The sequence below is a fragment of the Schistocerca americana genome, chromosome X (assembly GCF_021461395.2).
Source record: "Schistocerca americana isolate TAMUIC-IGC-003095 chromosome X, iqSchAmer2.1, whole genome shotgun sequence".
NCBI lineage: Eukaryota > Metazoa > Arthropoda > Insecta > Orthoptera > Acrididae > Schistocerca > Schistocerca americana.
The window spans coordinates 560,947,542-560,973,785 of NC_060130.1; the positions used below are offsets into that span (position 1 = coordinate 560,947,542).

A 26,244-nucleotide genomic window follows, 5' to 3' on the forward strand; every position below is an offset into this window, starting at 1 on the left:
ATGAAAAATCGTAAATAGTCAAATAACATATAAAATTCACAACAACGTCGTAAAAATGCATGTGTTTTTTTTATTATTTTTACTTCTCAAATGCAATATAAATAAAAAATGTGACTAGTGATGAAAAAATATCGATTAAAAAATTAGTGTAAGCAGAATTCGAATCTTCGCCTCATCCATGACTCTCTTGCTGAGTGCGAACGCTAACCACAAACATCTTACTTACGGCTCCTTTGCACAGATACGTGAGGCACATAAAAGACACGTAAAACTCCTCTTGCGATTTTCTCGGAATTTCCAATGTAGGGCACCTTACTACTTGCTCGTTATGTTGTTTCAATTGCCTACTAAAGATGTACAAAAATTTGAAGTGAATCCGTGATCCCAACGTCATGGCCTCCCCTCGTTAGTGTTTTACCGTGCCTGGTTAAAAATGGTTCAAATGGCACTGAGCACTATGGGACTTTACATCTGAGGTCATTAGTCCCCTAGAACTTAGCACTACTTAAACCTAACTAACCTAAGGACATTACACACATCCACGCCCGAGGCAGGATTCGAACCTGCGACCATAGCAGTAGCGCGGTTCCGGACTGAAGCGCTTAGAACCGCTCGGCCACCTCCGCCGGCTCCTGGTTAATACATATCGATAAAACAAACATCGCAGAAGACTAATTTGGGACTTCTCTATCGAATGGGCACGTAAAACTCCACATTAAAAATCATTTTGTTTGTAACGGGAACAAACCAACGCCTTCCGTCATACTGGGCTTCTCATTAACGACGTAATGAGCAGCATTTATTTGGACTGACTCCAGCTACACACTGCTAAAGCGAAATTGCAGGTATCTCCTGAAACGCCAAAGAAAAAGCGCCTGATATATATATATATATATATATATATATATATATATATATATATATATATATATATATATATACACGTGCTACTTAGAAATCTTCAGTAGACGGGTAGGAAGCGAATAACTGGAAACGAAATGCCGATAGTGTAGACAAGGTATTCGCCGAAACATGCAAGGGGCGAAAGTTCCATGCTCTGAAAAAGTTGAATGTGTTAATGGAACACCCAGAAAGCCCCGTTAGTGAATAACAACGGTGAAATAGTGGAAAATCCAAGCACAATTGATAGGCACAGATGAAGCAGATCGTGAAAGGAACGAAGTGAAACCTGCAATTACGTGCCTCCAGGTCTATCGAATTAAAATGTTTATATTGACAGTACCTCGAGAATGACCAGAACGTCAAATCAATGATAGCAAGAGGCAAAACATTAACGCCAAAATTTGAAGCCAGAACAGGAGAACGAATCCGTAGGCACTGATTAGTTTCGAGGTCAGCTACTGCTGTATAGTCATAGCGACCTTTGTCGTGTACGGTATCACGTCATATGGTCTTATTGGCAGCGAAATAGTATCAGAAAAAAAGGTCATGATAAATTAGGAAAATAACACTATATTCAATACATTTTCGAAGAGTAAAGGTGACAGTGATAGCAACGGCATACATGCAGTGAAAAGCACCCATGAGAAGTAAGGGCTTGGTTTGAGATTTACAGTGATAACGCTTTCGGACGATGGGAATGACGTATTTTTTGGGAAGAAAGTAGGTGAGGGGGTAAAGAAATATCGATGCTGAAGACGAAAGAGTCGAGAAGAATGCAATTACTCCTGAGGAGCAACGTAACTGTCTAAAGGAAGTAATCAGTAGACACTTAACACACATTTTCCTGTGTACCTAGGACAACCGTGGGAGTATCGCACAAATTAAAGAAAAGGTCCAAATGTGAAATCATATCCCATTTTGTAAAATAAGCGTAGCAGCTAGAGAAGCAACACTAGAAATGGAACAGAAAAAATAGTGTCACACGCTGTGTAAGAACATATAAACTCTATTACAACTGAGCCGAAAAAGGATGGAAATGTCCAATGTTGTTTGGGTGCAAGAGAATTAAAAATAACTGGTTGGGAGCTGATGGAGCGCAACCAAAGCTCATACAGGATATCCTCTGACATCCTTCTGTCAACAGACAACACTTCACGTTTTAGACAAGTGAAAAAAATTAAAGAGTGATGCAAAAAGTACACAGTCTTCTTGTTCGAAATAAAGTAATATGTTTATAATAAAATTGACCAGGTGGTAAAGGACGTGATTTCACCATTGGTGCGGAAAATAAATTGTATGTAAACGCCAGATCAAAAACGTTCTGGGCTATGTATGTTGATGACAATGTAATTGTGTCGTATACTACTGAGGAGCACTTTCGACATTTGACTGGGATTTCAGATATTTAGAGAACGTTGAGTCACTGTGAGTTTAGATAAGGTCAAGCGCTGCACAGTCCAACTCAAATTCCTTGGACCTGATATCTTGCAAAAATGAATCTGCCCATCAAATGAGAAGAATGCGGAAAAATTCAACATGCAGAGCCCGTCGAGGATCCGAGAACTACTGCTACCTTTAGGATTTTTTATTTAGGTTTTATGTTGAATTTCACACATTTATTAGGACTCCACTGTCTGAGCCACTTAAACAAATAACAATCTACGAGAAACAATAGCGTATTATTAATACAGTCAAGGAAGCGTTTATGCATTGTGTGTGTTTGTCACATTCAGATTACACAAAGCCCTTCCACAGCTCTTGTGATAGGCGTTAGGACGTGCGCAGAGAAAGTTGTTGAGGAAGGGAATTTCCGAGTAGATAAAAAAAAAGGCAGTAGAAAATTACAAGATGACGTGATACATTTTTCTACTCCAAAAGTCGAAGAGCTTTGGTGTAAGGAGATTCAGAGGTAATATTGTGGGAAAAAAGTATCTACATACCAACCACATAACGCTGAGGGGGAGAGAATGTACGAACATAAAAAACTGCCACAACACGGACAGTGAACTAAGGTATCAGCATCAAATGAAATAGGATCGATCGATTTGGCAAACCGGGTATTTAATAGAGGGCATGATGACGAAGTAATCTATCTGTTTCGCCTTGGCCACAGTGTTACTAAAAAACAGTACCAAACTACAGATACAGAATGGTAGTGCAAGGCATTCCGAAAAAAGAATGCGCGACATGCCGAAGCACGTGAAAAACATGCACGTTCTGACATGTTACAAAATCACATGCTGCAAGTTAGTTGCTATGTGTGTGTATTTCTTGGGAACGGTGGCCAAAGAACAATTTGTGTGACATATCTTTGTGTTCGTTGATGCATTCACTAAACATGCTCAACCAACCGGACCTCGAAGACGCAGTGTCTCTGGACTCGGAAACAACGGCACGTAAAAGAACTGAGGAAGTCGAAATGCATTCGCTCTAATGATACCACAATACTCACATCACCCAGGTGGAAAGCGAATTGCCAATTGGAGGGATAATAATCATGTTCTAATCGGTCGTAATTCCCAGTGGAATATATGCACCAGTTGGGTGTACACTGCAGATATGCGTTGAGGATGAGTCAAATTTCTTCTAGAAACAGGGAGGTACTTGAATGTAGCGCTCCGCAGTGATACAGGGGATACGGCGGTCAATTTACAGTTCCAGAGAAGAGACTGGACTGTGGCGATGAAGACTGTAAAATGGCAGTTGAGTGACAGTGACAATCTTTCCTAAGGCACGAGAGCACAAACAAGAAACAGCGAATGGGAGAGTGGAAACAGCAAGGGAAAAGCAGAAGAAAACTTCCCAGGAAGGAAAACACGCAGTGGTCAAAAATCACAAACTATTCCACACCGCAAGAAAATAAATAGTAAATTTCTCTAATTAGTAGACTGGGTTTAATAGCGTCCAAAACGTTGTAGTGCCAAATGCGTATAAGTTAGTAAAAAGCGCCAGAGAAGATGGAATACTCAGTGCTAGAAATATAATAGAGTACTTCGTAAGATAATGGAATATTTTTAAAGGAGATTAATTTCATGCAGAGGATAAACAGCATTGTAGTTTTAGGTAATTTGTAAACTTGGGGGTGAATGTAGTATGTTTTCCTGTATGAAAGTGACACATGACTCATTCTGCGGGTTGATAGTGCCAGAGAATTCTGAGGGCAAAGTTCTATTGCGAATAATCAAAAGTGCAAATCTTCACTACAGTGAATATGGACCGATTAGCAGTGAATACGAGCTATGTACCCTGAAGTAGATTATAAGTGAAAACAGACCTTTTCATACACTGCATGCAGTGAAAGAACTGTAGCTACAGATTTACTTGTTCATTCCAACTAAAATGGACAATTACTTAATGTACTTGATTTTCTACGCATTGTTGTCTTTCTTCTCATTTCGTTTATGTAAGGATTTAAAAACATCTACCGACTGCGAATAATTGTATGACGATTTGGAATAATGGAAATCTGAGATATATTGCTATCATACTTCGTATTATTTTACAACTCTTTTCAAACGTCTTGAAGGTAACTATTAGAAAATTCTAGGCTCACAGTTGGTTGCCCTATTACATATTTTCATAGTTATGCTTTGACAAGTACACTACACAAAGAATAGTTGTCACTTTTGTGAAACCCTGTAATTGTCTCCCACTGCGAAATATCACTTTGCTCAGAAGTTCGTGTGAGTCGCAAGATGCCTTAATGATGTTGCATTGGCACCAGTTTTCATCCCACTATGCTCAACGCCAACATGGACGTGAAACATATTGAAGTTCATCACACCTTCTCTTACCAACATTTTACCTCTTTTTTTTTATGCCTCTCCAGTGGAGATTACAATCGCGACACCCAGGGTGGAAATCACGCAATTTTCGTATGGGAGGCCGTTCGTGACAACGTTCAACACTGCTTATATCCACCAGATGAGTCAACAGTACTCTAAGGACATCGTAGCGCTGCAACCCATTGAACTTGACCTGATCCATTTGGAGTGTAGTGCTAACACATTTGTTTTGCTCTTGTATAGAGGGTGGAATCACTAGGAACCATTCAAAACCATTCAATGAAATCTGAATGTGATCCGAAGCAGAAAAGTGTGTTTATGCTCTGTCAGCCCTCCTGCTTTGCGCCCTCCTATGGTGTGATCATAGAGAGGTGCAATATTGACATGTGAGTGAATGAAACGGCAAAGTGTCCCTCTAAGACCTCCCCAGGTCGGCAATGCTCTTTGTGCCATCGATTCACCTTTGTTGAGCACATCGAAAAAATACCTGTCCGAGACTAAGCCACACATTTAGCTGTGCAGTGCCTCACGGTTTCTCTAGCGCCTGAAGGAAGGCAATCCTTCCGACACCCCTTAGGTGGCATTGCCTGTCTTCAGAAGTTAGAGCAGCAGTGAGGCACCACTCAGCTAAATGCGTGGCTTAGTCTGTGACAGGTACATTTTTAACGTGCTCAGCAAAGGCGTGTGGATGGCACAGAGAACGCTGCCGGCCTGGCGAGGTCTTAGTGAAACCCTTTGACGTCTTATTCACGCAAATGTCAACATTTCACCCCTCCATGATCACCCAGAGGGCAGAAAAAGGATAAACAGCCTTTTCTGCTTCTGATCACGTTCAAATTTCATCGAATGGTTTTCAAGGTCCCTAGTGATTCCACCCTGAATACAAGAGCATAAAAATGTGTTAGCATTACACCCCAAAGGTGTTAGGTCAAGTTCAATGGGTTGCAGTGCTACGATGTCCTCAGAGTGGGGTTGAATCCTCTGGTGGATGTAAGCAGTGTCGAACGTTGTCAAGAACATCTCATTGTTACTCATCGCACTGCGATCTGTCGTAATCGACCGCGAAATGGGTGGGCATCAACGCCCCAAGGGAAGGGGTGGTTTCATTGACGCCCCTTTTATGCCATTTCCTGAGAACTCTTTGTGTCGATTCTGAGCGGCGTTGGTGTTTCTGAAATGTTCCCCTCGCCTCTCATAAGAAAACCGCGTTATTTCAACCCTGGGTGTCTCGTTTGTGACCTCCATAGCAGTGGCGTCAAAAGAAGGGGTGAAATGTACGTGAGAGGAGGTGCGAAGACCTTCCAATCCTGTGACACTTCAACGGTGGCGTTAGACGTAATTGTGGTGAAACTGGTGCCAGTGCGACATCATTACACCTCACACGAACCTCTGAGTTGTCCCCTTCTTTTCCGCGTGATTAAACAACTTGCTACTTGAGGCGTCGCGAAGCCCGATGGTGACGTCACAGGGCGCAATGCATTTGCACTGTTACAGAGAAAGGTTGTAGCCACCTTTGAGCCAAATTTCAGACTTCTGTTTCTCAATGGAATACAATTACTGGTTTTCGCGAAACTGACTACTGTTTTTTAGCAATGTGTAATTTTGTTTTATAGTTGTAGAAGCATAAAAGGAATAATGCCCAAGGTTAGGGTCTGACGGAGAGGGCAAGCTGCAGTCTGCGGCTGTTTGCTCATGACGCTGTACTGTACGGAACAGTGTCGTCGTTTAATGACAATAAGAAGAAAAAAGTTGACTTAGACAAAATTTCTAGTTGACGTGATGAATGGCAGCTTGCTCTAAATGTAGAAAAATGTAAGTTAATACAGATAAGCAGGAAAAAGAGTGCCATATTGTTTGAATACAGGACTGGTAGTGCACTGCTTGATATAGTCAAGTGGATTAAATATCTAGGCGTAACGTTGCAAAGTGATTTGAAATGGAACAAGTACGCAAGGGCGTCAGTAGGGTCGGCGAATGTTCAGTTTCACTTTATTGAGGGAATTTTAGGAAAGTGTAGCTCATCTATAAAGTTGACCCAACATACAACACCCATACGAATGATTACTGAGTACTGCTCGAGTGTTTTGGATTACCACCAGGTTGGATGAAATGAAGACATCCCAGCAATTCAGAGGCAAGCCGCTAGATTCGTTACCGGTAGGTTCAATCAGCAGACGAGTGTGGTCAAATGGGAATCCCTTCCGGGAAGACGATGTTCTTTTCGTGAAACACTGGTGAGAAAATTTAGATAACCGGCATTTGAAGCTCACTGCAGAAAGATTCTAGTGCCGCCAACGTATGGAGGCTATTCAGATAGTAAGGTCCGCGAAATGGGAATCACAGCGAAAATTCTATGAAGCTTTGCACAGATATGTTGTGTCCCTAGTGTCTCTAGCATATCCGTCGATCGCGTCACCTCGCTCTTTCCAGTTCTGAGGGCACAGTATACACGTAAAAATTCCTAGCAAATAGTGTCTCCTTCCAAGTATGAGGGCCTGGTGAGGGATTTCGCCTGACGTTGCACAGCCCACATAACATAACTGTCATGCGTTTCCTTCTTCATGACAATTATCAGCCGCAATCTGCAGGGGCAAATCGGCCGCACTCTGCAGGGGCAGTGAAGATGCTCCTGCAGTGTTTTTGATGGGAAGTCTTTGATCATCCACAATACACCCCGTAATTGGCTCCTTCAGAGTTTCATCTCTGCTCACATGAACCACTGGCTATGAAAACAACATTTTGCTACAGGCAATTAGCTGCAGACCAGCGTAGAGAATTGTCCGCAGCTCGTGGTAGTGCGGTAGCGTTCTCGCTTCCCGCTCCCGGGATCCCGGGTTCGATTCCCGGCGGGGTCAGGGATTTTTCTCTGCCTCGTGATGACTGGGTGTTGTGTGATGACCTTAGGTTAGTTAGGTTTAAGTAGTTCTAAGTTCTAGGGGACTGATGACCATAGATGTTAAGTCCCATAGTGCTTAGAGCCATTTGAACCGTTTGAGCGTAGAGAATTGGCGAAAACACAGTCGGCTGCGGCCTATGACAAGTGTCTTGGAAAGTTGGACAACTCTACGACAAACGTCGAAGTCGGAGCTGCAGCTATGTAGAGTAGTAGTTGGAAGGTGTAGCTAACTCGTGCTAGTAAAAGATTTTTGATTTTCACTGTGGTTTCCATTTCGCGACCGATCTCTCCACACTTAATCTAAGAACTACTAAGATAACGGAAATTACGGTTCGTACGGACACGTATAGACAGTCGTTTTTCCCTCACCCTGTTTGTAAGTGGAAGAGGAAAGAAAATGACTAGGAGTGGTACAAGATACCTTCCGCTTTGCATCATACGGTGGCCCGTGTGGTACGTACGCAGATGTAGGTGCTGATCATCACTTGGATTTACGTATCCATTGATCACTTTGAGAAAAACAATGAATACAATTACTAAATAACAGTAAGGTGTATGGACCCAAGACAACATAGGTTTTTTTTCCGGATCACGGTGTCTTAAATGCAAATAATGTTTGGTATTATCAATTACTTAAGTCAGGAATTGACCACCGTCACAGGGGAGGGGGGGGGTGGCAGCAACCAGGAGTTATTTAATGAGACAGATGAGAAGTCTGACGCTGTTGGACGGAAGGAATGATAGTTGCTTGGAACCTCTGTCTGAAGGCAGACCATGAAAGCCGCTACAGCACCATCACCAAGCGCCAATGTCTTACCGGACGGCTGGGTTATATACCCACTTCATGTTTTTGCCAGCAATAAGTATGCAAGTAATTTGAAGAATAAACATGCTTTTCAAAGACAGAGCCGATAAATGAACACGTACACCCGGTATGGAGCTTTCGAGTATTAGAGAAAATGTAGTGAAATACACTCCTGGAAATTGAAATAAGAACACTGTGAATTCATTGTCCCAGGAAGGGGAAACTTTATTGACACATTCCTGGGGTCAGATACATCACATGATCACACTGACAGAACCACAGGCACATAGACACAGGCAACAGAGCATGCACAATGTCGGCACTAGTACAGTGTATATCCACCTTTCGCAGCAATGCAGGCTGCTATTCTCCCATGGAGACGATCGTAGAGATGCTGGATGTAGTCCTGTGGAACGGCTTGCCATGCCATTTCCATCTGGCGCCTCAGTTGGATCAGCGTTCGTGCTGGACGTGCAGACCGCGTGAGACGACGCTTCATCCAGTCCCAAACATGCTCAATGGGGGACAGATCCGGAGATCTTGCTGGCCAGGGTAGTTGACTTACACCTTCTAGAGCACGTTGGGTGGCACGGGATACATGCGGACGTGCATTGTCCTGTTGGAACAGCAAGTTCCCTTGCCGGTCTAGGAATGGTAGAACGATGGCTTCGATGACGGTTTGGATGTACCGCGCACTATTCAGTGTCCCCTCGACGATCACCAGTGGTGTACGGCCAGTGTAGGAGATCGCTCCCCACACCATGATGCCGGGTGTTGGCCCTGTGTGCCTCGGTCGTATGCAGTCCTGATTGTGGCGCTCACCTGCACGGCGCCAAACACGCATACGACCATCATTGGCACCAAGGCAGAAGCGACTCTCATCGCTGAAGACGACACGTCTCCATTCGTCCCTCCATTCACGCCTGTCGCGACACCACTGGAGGCGGGCTGCACGATGTTGGGGCATGAGCGGAAGACGGCCTAACGGTGTGCGGGACCGTAGCCCAGCTTCATGGAGACGGTTGCGAATGGTCCTCGCCGATACCCCAGGAGCAACAGTGTCCCTAATTTGCTGGGAAGTGGCGGTGCGGTCCCCTACAGCACTGCGTAGGATCCTACGGTCTTGGCGTGCATCCGTGCGTCGCTGCGGTCCGGTCCCAGGTCGACGGGCACGTGCACCTTCCGCCAACCACTGGCGACAACATCGATGTACTGTGGAGACCTCACGCCCCACGTGTTGAGCAATTCGGCGGAACGTCCACCCAGCCTCCCGCATGCCCACTATACGCCCTCGCTCAAAGTCCGTCAACTGCACATACGGTTCACGTCCACGCTGTCGCGGCATGCTACCAGTGTTAAAGACTGCGATGGAGCTCCGCATGGCACGGCAAACTGGCTGACACTGACGGCGGCGGTGCACAAATGCTGCGCAGCTAGCGCCATTCGACGGCCAACACCGCGGTTCCTGGTGTGTCCGCTGTGCCGTGCGTGTGATCATTGCTTGTACAGCCCTCTCGCAGTGTCCGGAGCAAGTATGGTGGGTCTGACACACCGGTGTCAATGTGTTCTTTTTTCCATTTCCATGAGTGTAATAGTTTCACAGAAAAACTTTCTTGGCGAATGTGTGTTTATAGAGTGGAAGGAGAAGGCGTTATACAACAGTTACTAAATTTGCTGGCAAATCATTGGAAACGTGCAAAGAAGAATCAGAGGTAGCCAATCGGATGTATGGACATATGCAAGGAAAACTTTGCAGTACACTGTGGGAGTCATCAGTCTAGTGTGAGACTTTATATGGAGACTTCAACGCAAGCTTTCATGAGAGACACTTCACTACTGCTCAGATGCCACTCAGTGATTTGGTTTCAGGTTGAGTGGTTGTCAGTGGGTCACACCTAGTAGCTACCTGCGTACATCCAGCTCTGGTCACAGCTGAACGAAACTCATGCCCACTACAAGATTCGAACCTCCCTCCCGGAAAATAATGAACTGTGCACATACGCCGACTGGTCACTGGGTCATGCGTGTGCCAAGTTTATTTATTGACAATTATATTAGCTAGACTCCTTCTCTAATTGAATTGGACTGCATTCACGGAGCACTATTACACTCCAAACGTTTCAATTAGTTTGTATTGACCAACCACTACCCTCCTCTCACACACAGTGATAAATCGGAAATTGAAATGTTTCCTTCGGTCACTTTAACTGTAATAGCTTTCACATTTTTACTGTCAAGTTTGATGACTACGCCTTCCATACTTGCCTGATTTCTGCACTCCACCGTCACTGATGAATTACTTGCTTACTGCCTTAATTTGCTACTTAATAACAATGCACATTCACTTAATTGTAATAAGTAATACGTAACATCTTTACCCTACAGGGTTCTATAAATAGGCTTCCTAGGCCTTACAAGTGTACAAACCTTTGTATATGAAGTTCTCCACTACTGATCCTATTTAACATCCTCCGTAAAGTACATACCGAGCGGGTTTCTGCGTATTTTATCGTTGCAGAAATAGCAAGAACCGAACACATTGCGCCGCGCGGGATTAGCCGAGCAGTCTCAGGCGCTGCAGTCATGGACTGTGCGGCTTGTCCCGGCTGAGGTTCGAGTCCTCCCTCGGGCATGGGTGTGTGTGTTTGTCCTTAGGATAATTTAGGTTAAGTAGTGTGTAAGCTTAGGGACTGATGACCTTAGCAGTTAAGTTCCATAAGATTTCACACACATTTGAACATTTTTCAACCGAACACGTTGCTCTAACCTTATCTCCTGCCATTGTAAGTGAAACATCAGAAACGTCGTACGAAATATGCAGAACAGGTATTTCTATCACCATACTGCGACTGTTAATTCACTACCGTAATTTATTTTATGGAACCGTTTTTCACCGGGTCCTCAACTGTCTCAGACTTTTCTCTGAAAGTTCATTTCCATCTGTACACATCTCTTTCTCTGTGTCTTATTCAGTTCCTGTGACTCTCTACCATACGTGAACAGTTTCAAGAAAATTTTATGGATTATGTCTTGAGTTTTTTTGTTATAGTGTTATTTCAGACGATTGAAATCGTCTGTAGTCTTCTACTTTGATACTGATGTGAGATGCGCTTCTATTATTCTGGAGTACTTGAAAGCGTCACGTCTTTGATTTTTGTCAGTTGAACGTACTTTTCTTTACTGAATGGTGTCAGGTTTTTCATATTAATCTAGAATCCTCGATCTTCGTATGCTTTCTCTAATTTTCGCAGCATGTAGCTTAGGTAATCCATACCCCGATCTGTAGTAATCGGATCGCCTGCGCTGAAAATGATGCATAAAATTGTACCTTCATCAAGTATTCCTGTTACATGATATTTAAACTCTCAATTTTCATCAAGTGTATCGTTTTCATAATATTCTTTTTATTTGTTAGACGCCATACGAAAGTTTTCTCACAGTTCTTTTTAGACTGAGAATGGCTGGGGAAGTAAGTTCCTTAATTTGATCCTTCTAGTAAAGGTACACAAAATTATTGTATAGCCGTTTGAGTTATATGCACTTAGCATGGTGCACCATAGTATACTGTGCTGTACTGTGCTAAAGGTCCTCAGGAACCCTCAACATCTTAAACTGCTTGTTTCTCCAAGATATTCAGAGCAGTAAGTATACCGTCTATGAACGATCGTCCCAGTCGAAATCCATTCTGCTGTTCCCTAGCCTGCACTGTTGTTTCTGAATTCGTCCATAATAGATGAGGCAGGCTGCTATCTGTTTGCTAGTTGTTACTGTATGGGAAAGTAAATACTTACCTTTCCTTAAAGTAACCAGTAAAATTTAAATTACAACTCTACGCCGTGCGGGATTAGCCGAGCGGTCTCAGGCGCTGCAGTCATGGACTGTGCGGCTGGTCCTGGCGGAGGTTCGAGTCCTCCCTCGGGCATGGGTGTGTGTGTTTGTCCTTAGGATTATTTAGGTTAAGTAGTGTGTAAGCTTAGGGACTGATGACCTTAGCAGTTAAGTCCCATAAGATTTCACACACATTTTTAAAATTCTACTGTCGGAACATGTTATAGGAAAAAACAAATTTCTGTTTTAAATTAGTCTCCAGCTGTTTACGATAACATGCCTTGTTGTATTTGCTGGAATGCGTATTTGTTGCAGTTAACTGCTTTTGTACTGGTAATTTCAGTGGATATGAAGTCCGATAATTTACATTTCGCCGAATTGTATTTGAAATAGTTAACCTCTTTTCATAATGGTCACTCCTTTAGTAGGGACACCAGACGCTATGTCATTACAGTAAGACTAATGATGTCTAGCCTGCTAGGTGTGGGTAAGCTCAGATGTTACTTGTGTTTGGGTAATTCAAAACAAAACAAAAACTGACTTAGGAGATAAAGGGCAGAGGTTTAATTAACAGTAAGTATCCCTTTTTAAAGATGATGTTGCCTCCTAAGGCTATTATTTTGGATTCGCTGACTTTGCAATAACTTCACAAATATTTTTCATTATACTATCTAAATTCTCAAACCGCTAAGGAACTTTCTTGTAAGATGTTTCAGGTAACATCCTGTGACATAAAGCTTCTGTCAGAGATGATATTTATTGTGAGAACTACTTTTTTTGGACGACTTGCTGTACATATATGTCATTGTGAAATATTGTTTTCGTGAGATATTTATTATGACATGATTAGTCCTGCAGCTATATTATTACACTTATGTCTACACCTTAAGGACACTTCATGTCTTCATAAAAAAACTAGGCACGCAAATAAAGTGTGTACTAAACAGTGCTCTGGCACCACTGTAACACGTGACACTACAACCGATACACAGCATGGACCTACTGGAAAATTGCTCATGGATCTTGGGCGGCATTAATTGCGTATTGCGCCATTCAATCAGTTGCATATAAAACGTAAAAGCAGGATGTAATACTTTCGCGTAAGAATTCGGGATGGATGTTCAAGCTTGTTATAACCCATCCCCTATATTATGGATGCACTCTCGCGGTCAGCAATGCCCTGTATTGGCGTTATTTGGGCCTCAATCGCTTGGACTAGAGCATCCCATTCATATTAAACTGGGTTTAACTTCGGGAAGCAATCTGGCAATGCAAGATACGTGATGCCCACAGGTTCCAAATATTTGCCCGCCACAACACCACAGTGCGATCTGCAGTTGTTAGCGTCCATTAGGTGGAATCCAGCACCCTACGCACCGCGAAAAAGGCTCACTCACCATGTAGGACATCATCCCAACGTAGTGTCTCATCGATTTTCAGCCATACAACCTTGTGAAAGAGTGAACTTAATGTACTCTTGAACATGAGAACCAACTGTATGTCGGCGCATACAATAAACGACACCTGTGTGACAGTCTCTGTGTGTCATCGTATTGTACGATCTGAAGTAAACCAGTTGCTGGAGAAGTATAAGCTTATTTGAGCACTTAAAACCAGTATTGCTTTGGAGCATTACATCGAAAGCTTATCACGATAGGGTGAAGAGTTATGTTGAATGTTATCTGTTTTAACAGAACGTACAAATAGCAATTGACCCTGCTGCAGCTAACAAATGTCGTTATTAAAAAGATAAATTTCTTGAGTAACAACTGAAGGAGAGAACGAGAAAAATCATAGGATTTTAACTATAGTTTCTGGGGCTGCATTGTTTGCTTTCATGGTAGCTTCTTACTTTTCAATCGAAGCGCTTACTAGAGACAAAAATTCTATCTCTTTTCTTCGTTCATTTTAAGATAATTAAACTAATCTTAGGAGTGTATCTTCCACTCAGTCAATACGGTATCGTATGACTACCTTTTTTATTCCGCTCATCTCATATCACGTTTGCTTCCCCGCTTTTATTGTTAAAGCTCTCAAGCGTACCGTCTTTGTTTGAGTTCGACATATTCGATGCACAAAACTGATGCATGTAAAATTATCTTTGAACTGTGTGAAGGAGAAAGGGTTTTGTGTATGCTTGCACAAAACGCTTGATCCTCTATGTTTGTGAAGCTTGCGGTTAATTGTGAGTCACGTTTAGCCGCCCTCGAACACTTAAGACAAGCAGACTCGCTTTGAGGCCGACCACCGTTCAATACTTTCTCCGTCCTGGAATGTCCTCTTAGCCATACGTCATTCCATATTCGCCCCACCACCCACCTCTCACGTACTGTGACTGGCCTTTAATCTGCCAAATATCCGGTGACATTTAACGTCATACACCAGTGATTGCTCTGCCATCTTGCTTCCCAACGACTCTATTAATGGTTACTAAAGGCACACAAAGCACAGTCATGGCCACTATAGTCAGTACAAGTATCTGCCAACACAGACTGTTGTTGGAAGACTAAACTGTCTCGTAATGCCATTTCAATTAAGTCACGTGTTTCCGTATTGCTTCATCACTGTTTAGTCCGCACAATGTCACAATGATACAATGTTTTCTTTTTCATAGATCTCGGAGATGCCTTAACTTATGGACATGAATGTTTCTCACTTCACTTACATTTTCAGTAGTATTTCTGTATTTATTGGCTGTTCTTAGCAAAAGAGAACTCCCCAGCGATTGCCGATCCCAGCAAGGATGTCGGACAGCGACGTTTCCTACAACTCCTCTACCGTGGCAGTTTTAATTCACAAATGGGGTATGTAACGAAGATGAACCGAGGCCTGCTCGTCTGTTCTCCGCACGTAATGCCTGTCAGTGGCTGCATGTTAGTTCATGTACCCTGAGTCATGCAGTTGCTGAGATCTTGCTATGTGTCCATTTTTTACTCTTAATTTTGCATTAAATTGTTACTTTGTGTGTACTGTATATGTGTAATCTATGTTTGCATACAACTTTATTTTCACTAACGAAGTTTTCTCTCGAGTTTCAAACGGACAAGCCACCAGATTGCTATGTGTCCATTTTCGACTATTAATTTTGCACTGAATCGCTACTTTTTGTGTACAGTATGTGTATAATCTGTGTTTGCGTATAATTTTATTCTTGCTGCGGTTTTTTTTCTCAAGTTTCAAACGGACAAGATACCAGATAAGTCGCGTAATAGGGTACTAACTCACTCTAGAATGCAGCATGGTGATTATGATAAGATCCACCCGGGTCACGATTTACTGTAGCTATGAGACAGTTCGTTTCTGCCTTCGTGAGGACCCTAAAATATCTTGGAGATACTTCTACGCGTTCCTACCAATTGCATTAACGTTTGCTCTACCAGGATAATTCATGGATTGAGGGCTGTTCGTGTGACGTCATGCGCCAGTTTGACGTGGCAAGTGTGACGCACGAGGAACTTTAATGATTCGCATGGTGATTTTGTCAGTCTGGAAGGCTTTGTCCGTGATGTAAACAACTCATTACCCTCAGAACACAGCCTCCGCGTTTCTTGTCGCCTATTTCTCTCTAAATGTCACTTCCGCTAGTTACGTTAACACCACCGTCTACGATTACTTTCCTACTTTTAACCAGTGTGTATGTTACGTTTCTGTTCTCTTTATTTCTGTTTTCCAGGTTGCGCTACAAGCATTTCTAGTATTTCGACCAAGTGTTCCATATACGTTCCCTCGTATCTGTGTGTTGCAATGTCTGTTTGTTGTTCTATTGGTGTTATTGAGCTATAAACATTTTTATGTGCAACTTTTCATTTCTGATTTCTTTCTACTTATTTGTGTAACATTTACTTTCTGTCAAATGCAGCGGCAGATGGCTGATTTAGATTACCCATTCTTGTGCTATAGACAATTTTTATAGAGACACTTTTTTTAATTTCCATTTGTTGTAGATTTTCAGCAAATTCCTTTGTAGTGCGGAAGGATATCAGCTATATTATACTTTATCCGATAGAGACAGCGACTGTTACTGACTTCAGCTCCGTTGAATGTGCATGATAAGAAACTGTAAACACTTTTATTGCAGCAATGAGAAAGAGTTCCAAATAAAAACAAAAGTTTGAAATAAAAGTTAAGCCGCAAGACATACAAGGGGTGATCAGAAATATGCTGACACGAAAAGAACAACACATTTCGCTGCCTAATACGGCGTAGGGAAACCGTATTTAAAACAGCTTTCAGTCGTCTCGAAATGGATATACACAGGTCCTGTACAGTTTTCGAGGGTACCTTATACCATCCCTCATGCAAAATAGTGGCAAGTTCAGATAGGGATGATGGAGGTGGACAGCGATCACGCATCCTTCTCACCAAAGTATACCACTAAGACGACTGGTGACTTTGGCGGCCAGGGGAAATGCAACAAGTCGTCCTTGTGTTCACAAAACATGTCCTGGACGATGCGAGCCGCGTGAAGAAGGGCGCTGTTGTCTTGGAACACAGTATCACCACTGGGGAACAGACATCACCCAAAATGGTCACATAATCCTTGGCAGTAATTCGACCTTGAGGAGTAACCATGGGGCCCGTGGAATACCTCGATATGGGTGCACAAATCATCACTCAACCCCCACCATGTTTGACTCCTGAATGTAAACTCGGGCAGAAATTGGAAACAGTGTGGAACAGGACTCATGGGACCAAATTACTTTATTTCCTTGCTCCATAGTCTAGGTTTTATAGCTTCGGCACCATGTTTTCCTGTTAGGGGCAATTGCATCACTGATGAGTGGTTTTGGAATTCCAGCTCGCCCTACAAGTCCCAGCTTATGGAGCTCCCTTCGTGTCGTATTTGTGCTGACAGAGTTCGCGAATGCGAAATTCAGTTCCGCAGTAAATTTTGCAGCTGCCGTCCTCTTGTTTTTCGCCACAATCCTCTTCAGTGACCGTCCGTCACGATCACTGAACACAACTTTCGTCCGCGTTGTGTTTTAGTGGATGATGTTTACCGTTGTATGCAGTATAAATCTTCGATACGTCGCCTCTTGAGGTACCAAACATTTCGGCTTCCTTGGTCAGAGATGCACCAACCACACGTGTACCCACGTTCGGATTCACTTAGCTGTGACATAATGCACTCCCAACTACTCAGAACACTGTTTTGAGCACTTCTGACACTTGCAACGTATCAAGTATGTTGGAAGTTGCCGTTCGTGGTCGAATACAACAGCACAACCTGCAAGCATGGGTAGCATCAGCATTTATGTTCAAGGATGCATTGCTCGTGGAGTTTCCATATTTTTGTTCAACCCCTGTACGATTTTTAATAGATTACAACTTTTGAGTGTGCATTTTGTCGTCAAACAACACAAATTTTAACCCAGAAGTATGAAGCTATATTTATGTTAACTGCTTCTGATACGCCATCCATCCCTGAGAAGTACTGTAGTATTGTAACATTATCTGCAAATCCTGTTCAGAACTTTGATAATAAAGAATCAGTGACTACCATCTTGACTGAATTAGTCTGCAAATCGGACTCGAACAGTTCCGTCGGGGAAATACTGACCACTAATGACAGTCGATAACGATCCAGAACATAATTACTGAAGGGCATGAGGGTTTCTGACGGGTTGTATTGTACTGTAAAGTATGAGATGCGGTTCCTGAATATTATTCTAAAGCTACATTAATTCATTTGAAAACAAGTTTACTACCACCTGCAGTTTCAATATAAATAATGGTGGTTTCAGCCTCCTATGACTACATTCAGATGTGTAGACAGAAAAATCTAATGCGGGTACCGAGAAAATTAAAAGTGCTCTTTCGAGACGTCTTAAAATACTTGTTAGGAGCTAAAAAGTAGCTCGTCGAAGTTGAAAAGAATCTCCACAGCCTTCAACACTGTAAGACTTGCAGGGAGGGAGGCCACTACGTTATTTTTGAACGTTACTCTTAGCACGATGGGGAAGGAAACCATGTACGCATTTCTAAAACAATATTCACATAGCCTTGAAATAATCAGTTTTTATTACATTAATACAATTGTAAATATAGGACGTAGGATCATGAATCCAGGAGGAACAGGTTTTAAATATTTTATTAATGAATTAAAACCTACAACCGTAGAACATGTTGCTGTAAATGAAAAAGAATGCAACTCTATTTCCTATTGAAAGCAGATATGAATGTATTTTCCTGATAAGCTAAGAAAATTATTAAGTTAAACAACGTGTGTAAATGTAAATCTGTTTAATATCGCTGCCGAAAGAACAAAAAGAGTTCGATCGTACCATATACTTGATCTATAACGAGCCTCTTTGTTGATATTTATCGAAGGTTTACCAGCTCTAAAGACCAAACGCGATATGCTCTCGTTGCTTCCTGCTAGGATGCATGGTTTGAAAGTGGCGCCTACGGTACTATCCTGCTTCCACCGAGGATAACTTAAGCCGACGTGTTTCCTGGCATCCGTCATTAGAAGTGACCTACAGCCGTCCTATCAGTGGAAGCATTTGCCTGTTAATATTTAACACATCTAGTTAAAAATGCTGGTTAGCTTTTTCAGATTTTTGACTTAAAATTTTTGTAAATTCACCAGACAAAATATGAGCCACCACTGAAGCTTTAGAGTGATGGAGGTGGTGTGGAACTGGTAACAGGCGGTCATATGACTCTACTGCAGATCTAAGTCATGACATTTAATGGTATTTATGTCCCAATCAGTAGCGTGGAATCAGCGGAGTAAAGCGAGTCGGTATGGAGACGCGACAGAATGTCAGCAAGGGTTATCGCGTTTGGACATGCACATGACTTTACACTGCATGAAGATCGTGTATCAATGAGGACTGTTTAAAACGAATAGTGTACCACTCTTAGTCACGTAACACGGCGTAAGAGCAGTGGTTGTAAGAAAGATGCAAACTGGCAGGACAGCATACAAGTGTCACTGACAGTCGGTCTTATACACGACAGAAAATGTAGTCGTTCGTGAATGCAGGTCTATCTCAATCAGTTTCCGAGGAAAGGTTGCGAAAGAAACTGCATGCAATGGACATTCGGAGTCCCGTACAAAAGGAACTGACTGGACGCGTCGGGAGTGGTCCTTCGAGGCGCAGTTTTGCCTCTTTTCAAGTAATGCAAGAAATCGAGTACACTGACAGTTCTATGAGGCGTTTAACACGCGTACGTAAATGGTGTAATTCAGTCCGAGGTCGTTTTGATATGTTTTAGGGATGTTTTGCGTGCCATGAATTAGCCCTACTGATTAAGCGGGATATTTATTTCAACAGTTTCGGTGATCAAGCGTTGCCCTTTCTTATCCATGTTTATGATGAGTACCCTGTGTACACTCCCGTCTTCCAAGACGATAACAGCCGCGATCACGGGGCTGCACGCAAACGTTCCTGGCTGGCAATCAGGCACACCTCGCGCACTCGACTAGTCCGCTGAATTACTCCATCTTAATCCTATAGAAAATTTCTCTAACCATACGTAATAGCGGATGAAACGTAGCAATCACCGTTCCCGACATTTGGAAGCTCTGCGAGATGTAATAATCAGTGAGTGATATCAGCTGTCTATCGCATACCTGAAGAAAGTGGTCGTCTCCCTCCCTCGGCGAACTGAAGGCATTGTCATGGCTGAAAGCGGTATTACAGGGTATTAGTGTTACAGTCTGGTGTGCTTGCTTTCTTGTGTGCACCAAGAACCATTACGGTTTGAATTATTCATTTCACAACAGCACATTCAATGATTGTAGGTTTTACGCTACATTTACTCTATTTATAAAAATTTCAATATATGAACGACCTAGATGCGTGAATTTTCTTTTGCGCAACCTGCTTTCATATTTAGATTACAATAGTAATCGCTTTCCACGTCAAAGATGCGAAAATGTCTTTCCAGAAATGTCACATGATTTTCTTCCAAACTATGCAGCTTTCCGTCTGCGTAAGTAATTCCGTTGCCTCTATCGTCACAGAGGTCACTGAAATGGAAAAATTTATATTCCGAACGTAGAGAGAAATAATTAGTTTTCATCACATTCGGTCGCTGACTCTCTCACACATATGTGCATATACTGATATCTTTCATTTATGTACAGGCAAATGAAAATCTTCATGGTTGCATAAGTGTTAAGTTAGTAAATTTAAATGAACGTAAAATAATTTAATGTGCCAACAGGCTTCACTTCTAACGTTAAGGCGATGGTCTATAGTGCTGGTACTGTGTTTTCTTGCAGAGGAGGAAGGTGGTATTGCGGGACCGTGTGAGGAGCATGAATTGGAATTCCTTGAAGCTCTCGAAGCGGCTGGCGACGATGACGATGTCCCGTACATCGATGCCACCAACGGGGCAGACTTCGACACCAATGCTTGCGCCATTAGGGAGGAATTATCCGTTGTCAAAAGCGGACCTCAGCAGGAGGAGGTGGACCGGGTGGAGACTGAGGCGACCACGCGGGACGATTCCGGAGATTTCCTCGAGCAGATGACGGAGGACACACCAGGTGAAGACGTGCCGGAGACCTACTGCGACATCATACGACAGGTGCTGCCTGCTTTCCTCATTGCCGGCACAGGAATGGTGTGCGCAGGGCTCTACCTCGATCTAGTTCAGGTATGTACAAAGCATGTGATTTAAGCTTAGGCAAATCCCTCAAAACGCAACTCAGGTGATGAGTTGTCTTTCATTATTTAATAAATTAGATGAGTAACCGGTGTTGCCTGCGTGTGTATTCCAGTTCTGTTAGCCCATCTCCTCCTTCCCCCTCTCTCTGTCCGTCTTCCCTGCCCCACTCTATGTCCTTCTCATTCTCTCCCGTCACTCTGTCCACGTCTCACAGCCCCACTGTTTATCCATCTACTCCTGTCCCTTTGTCCATCTGCTACGCCCCTCTTTCTCTGTCCATCTGCTCCTCCCCAGTTTCTATCCATCTGCTCCTCCTCCACTGTGCATTTGCTATTCCCGCCTTTGTATATTTCCTCCTCCTCTCTTTAAGTCCATCTCCTTCGGTTTTCTCTATCTCCTCCTACCCGCTATCTCCTCCTCTCCCAGCTTGGTCGGGGAATTTCACTTGCCTCGAGATGATTGGGTGTTTGTGCTGTCCTCATTCATCATCATTCCTGAAAGTAGCGAGATTGGGCTGAGCAAAGGTTGGGAATTTGTATGGGTACTGAAAACAGTGCAGTTGAGCGCCCCACAAACCAAACATCCTCCTCCTCCTCCTCCTCCTCTCTCTCTCTCTCTCTCTCTCTCTCACACCATTTCCTCGCCCCTGTCTCTCTGCACAGCTCGTCCTCTCTGCTCTCAATCCGTCTCCTCCTCACCTTCTCTCTGTCCATCCTCTCCTCTTTCCTTTCTCTGCCCCTTTCCCCTTCACCCTTTCTCTGTCAATATTCTCCCCCTCCCCCCTATCTGTGACTACCTCCTCCTTCCCCCTCTCTGTTTGTCCATCTCTTCCTCCCCCTGTTCTCTCTCCATGTTATCGAACCCATTCCAATATGAGGTTGCTGGTTCTTAACCCGCCCCCCCCCCCCCCCCGCCTCCCTCCGCCACAGTATTTCTTTCCAGGTAGTAAGTAATATGTGTGGCAAGTTTGGTTGAAATCGATCCAGGGGTGTAGTAAGACTTTTTTATCTGTTGCATTGCCCAAAATAGCACATATCACATATATTTCACATATGTGTAACATGTAGCACACATATTTCACCTGTATCTCCAGCGAATATCGCCATGCAGTTTCGTTTTCACGGAGCTCAATGTTAATGATGTTACACTCCTGAACTACATCTCATACAATGACATAATTTCCTAGGTACATTCAGCGCAATATGTGGATACTGTCTGCTAAATTTTTTGCGAACATAGTAGTAAAGAAGTAGTGAATTTATACGTCATGTATGATGCGGCAGTTTTTCGCACATCTCAATATTCGTGGTCTTATCTCCTGAACTATGTGTCGTAAAATCAAATTAATTCGCAGCTGCATTCAGTGGTATACGTGAATTAAATGTGTCTGAATTAATAAATTAAAGCGTAATGGCTGATACGGCAGTTTTACTGCGTGAACAGCAAATATGTAGTAAACGATAAACTTTTTTTCCTTTCATAATTTCGTGGTGGATGTCAACGATAAAAAGTTTCGTAAAAGTTTGAAATTATATTTAGGTTCGTTCAAGTCACTAAATGCTCTCATACTCAAATGCTGAATGAATAAATTCTGGGTCCTCTCGCGTCGTGGTCTACACTTCCTCTTCACCGTCATCCCCCGCCTTTGATAGGCAGGTGATTCTTACCTCCACAGCGATTCTTTACAGACTTTAAGTGATATGTATACCAAGTTTGGTTGATATCGGTCCAGTGGTTTTGGAGGAGATGAGGAACATACATACATACATACATAGAAAATTACGTTTTTATTGCCTGTATGGATTCGTATTCAATTGGGCACGTGTTTCAATGACTCAACGTTATACAATACGCCATAACACGTCCAGACTGTATTTTTTTTAAACACTAATAGAAAATGGAACTAAGGAAAAGTTTAATGAAAATTCCACTGAAAACAACAACAGCACCAATAGCAATAAATTTGTTTTAATTTACTGTATTTTATCGCAGTAATGAGCAAGCAAAAGTGAAGCTTCCGTCTCTCATTTTTCCACTAAAATAGAAATATAAGCCGAGGGACCCTTGTACAACTTTCTGCATAGCTTCAGTAAAAAGCTAAAGCTACGAAAAGCGTATACTCACTGCAGTCTACCTCTAGCTGCGTCTCTTTTCTTGGCTTACCCGTGTAACGATTATGTCTTTCATGTTGACATACTGTCTAGCGTAACTGTCAATATTTTGGAATTTAGGTCGACGGAATTGTTGTTAACACTATTTCTATCATTAGTGCTCTCCTTCCATATCCATGTTCCGTATCATATGGGAATACTTCAAGCCCTCTGACACAAATCCTTATCCTAACCAAATCTCGTTAAGGGCATATACTAATATTTGATATTCATTTGTGAATTTACTAAGGATTTCTTTACTGATTGCTACTGAGAGTGCATTTCATGAAGGGTTACTCTTTATTACGCATTACTTAATACTTTCCCTCATATTGGTAGTTCGGAGATAGAACTGTATTCATATATTTTATTTTAGGCCTTAACATTGTTCATCTGAATCTACTCACGATTATCAGATTTATTCGTTGCGTGGTCACAGTAACTGCGGTGCTCAAACTAACTGACAGTATTTAATGTACATGGTAATCATCAGTCCCATAATGCCGTGCGTTGTGGTGATATTGAGGTGGGTATGGATTCCCATTCGCTGAACTGAAGACTAAATAGTTTCGTGCAATTGTGAATGGTACTGTTCTACGGGTCGCATTGGGACTGCTGTTACAGATCATACGTTTTGATGCGACCTGTAAAGTTTTCACTTGCTGACAGCTTCTGTCCCCCAAAAGGAACGCTCACTTTCAACTGTCGTGGCCACTTCCTCCCAGATGCGCCTTCGCACCGTTGTTGTTGTTGTTGTTGCCGTCGTCGTAGTCGTCGTCGTCGTCGACTGCATCCTCTCTGTGACCAGTGCGTACCTAGAAACTAACCGAACTAAACACTGCAGTAACAAAATCGTAGCTTTGTGGTTGTCATCTGGATTTTGCCGGTGTTCCATGTTACAGATAACTGCGTTTGTCTATTTTGGCCTGTCAGTGTGCGTTAACTAAGCGAACGGTGTCAAATGTCTTGTATACAATGACTCGGGGGGCCAGATACGACAACGTTACAATATATCCTGTTCCCAGTAAGATTAATGCTTCCCGTTAAGTGATTTATTGCTTTTATTTCGTTAATCTCCTTCTGCCTAGTAAAATCCTATTTTTTTTTCCTTTGTGGGGCTCTGTCAGTGGAACCATATCTGTTAATTTAGTTTATTTCATTGCAGTCTTCAGAGCGAAGTGAGCTTACGTTTTGGTTGGTTATGGCTTCGGCTACTGCTGCTCCAGTGCCTTCCACAGTTTTAAAACTGAATCACTGAAGATGTATGTGACTCCACTTGCCACCTTACTCCATGCACATACTCGAATTGTGTCCTCCTTTTTGACTAAACATTGATTACACATAAAGGAAATAGCTTAGTCACCACTTCACGATTTTCTGTACTTAATTTTAATAAACATCATTACTCAGATTATGCAAATGTACTTCACATTACTTGCAAAATTTCTTCCTCAGGAAACATCGTCTCCACATTATGGATAATATATTGCCTTTTTCTCATAAATGCGAAATATAGGCCTCTAGTTTACGTATACTGAAACAGGAACTTAGCATCAATTATTTGACAGACAGTCCTGATGCAGCATAGACTTTAACTTGTAGACAGACAGCTGACACATCCTAAATTCTTTGCTAGTAGCGTTCACTTACACTACGAAGTGACTTTCCTAGTTACACTGGATGGCTGCCGGGCAAATCTTACTTGTTATTCACATCGCGAAGAGCATCCCGCCGTACTTCGTCATCTTCCGAGTGAATGCTGCAGAACTAAGTTGATTCACGCCGTCGCCATCAGCTAAATAAATGTTTCCGCTGAAATAATTACCACCTTCGATGTTGAAGATGTTTAACGGAAATTTTATTTCCTACCAATAACTAGCTGTTGCGCTTGTTATGCAGTTCAAATCTGTGCTGCTACTGGCGGAAACTACAATTTGTGAGCGCGAACGTAAGCAGGTTAGGAACGCCGGAGTAGAAGGGTGATTACTTTAACAAGGAAACAGTCAATTTCCTGCCCCGTTCTACTCCAGTCCCAGCTTGTGCTCTGTATCTCATAACATCGTCGTCGACGGGATGTTATACCGCTCCATGTGGTATAATGGTACATTGTTTCCCTCGAATAAGGTACTGTAGAACCCTGTATAAAATGCATTCTAACATGGACATAAAGCGCTTCTGGATTGTCTCTTTTTAGAGGTGATAAGTGTCTCCTGAAACTTTGACCGTACCGTTATGTTACAATGTAAATTACACAACGATCTTAATTACCACAGCTGTCATGAATTTCACGTCGTTCGTCAATATTCACGCATTCTTCAGCTTATAGAAGAGAGCCGCAAGAAGCAGATTTGTTTTTCAGCAAAGGAATGTGTAAGATGGTGACGAAGAGTGGAAGAGGAAATGTCATTTTCCGAAATTTCAGCTTCGAATTACGCTGAGGTGACAAAAGAAAATGGTAATTGGAGCTAGACGCATTGGGCATTCCATTTCGGAAATGGTTGGGGAATTCAATATTGCCGTGCGGTTCTAGGCGCTTCAGTCCGGAACCGCGGGACTGCTACGGTCGCAGGTTCGAATCCTGCCTCGGGCATGGAAGTGTGTGATGTCCTTAGGTTAGTTAGGTTTAAGTCCATTTAGCCAATTCAATATTCTGGGATACAAAGTGTCAAGAGTGTGCCGTGAATACCAAACTTTATGCGTTACCTCTCACCACATGTAACGTAGTGACCGACCTAAACTGTGAAAACGAACGTTAAGCTCATGAGACACGCGTGATATTGGTAGAGAAGATCAGGAACGATCCTGACTAAACAATTAAAATCGGTTCCAGGATTCTGTAGCTCTATTGGAAACTTGTTTTGAAGTACACTTTTTTTTCATGCTTATTAGAAGAATTGGCAATGGATGCAACTTTTGACTGAATTGAGCGATTTCAAGCTGCGCTCAAATTTCTGAAGGCTGAATTAGCAAAAGAAAAGGTGTTAGGGAATCCTGACCTCAACCAACAACTCTCTCTGTGTAATGAAAGCGGATGGTAGGGTTTCTGGGGTGAACTTTTTCAGCTCGTTATGGAGGGAGATGAAGTACGCGTCAGCACACCGCTTCCGTAATTCGGGGGTATGCGTCGGACTCGATTCGTATCCTCCCGGTGGACTTCCTCAGAGGGCTGGTATGCCGGCCGGGCTGGATGAGGGTTTTACGCGATTTCCCACATCAGTCAAGATGAATACCGGGCTGGTACCCACGTCCCGC

The 26,244-nt window shown here is 42.8% G+C and overlaps 1 protein-coding gene across 1 annotated transcript in view; it reads left to right on the forward strand.

Annotated features, from left to right (window-relative positions):
• LOC124556154 (solute carrier family 41 member 1-like) overlaps positions 1-26,244 on the forward strand; it is a 369,549-nt gene that overhangs the window by 150,206 nt on the left and 193,099 nt on the right. The window contains exon 3 of the mRNA XM_047130165.1: positions 20,454-20,830. Within this exon, the coding sequence (XP_046986121.1) occupies positions 20,454-20,830 (377 nt within the window). The remainder of the gene's footprint in view (positions 1-20,453; positions 20,831-26,244) is intronic.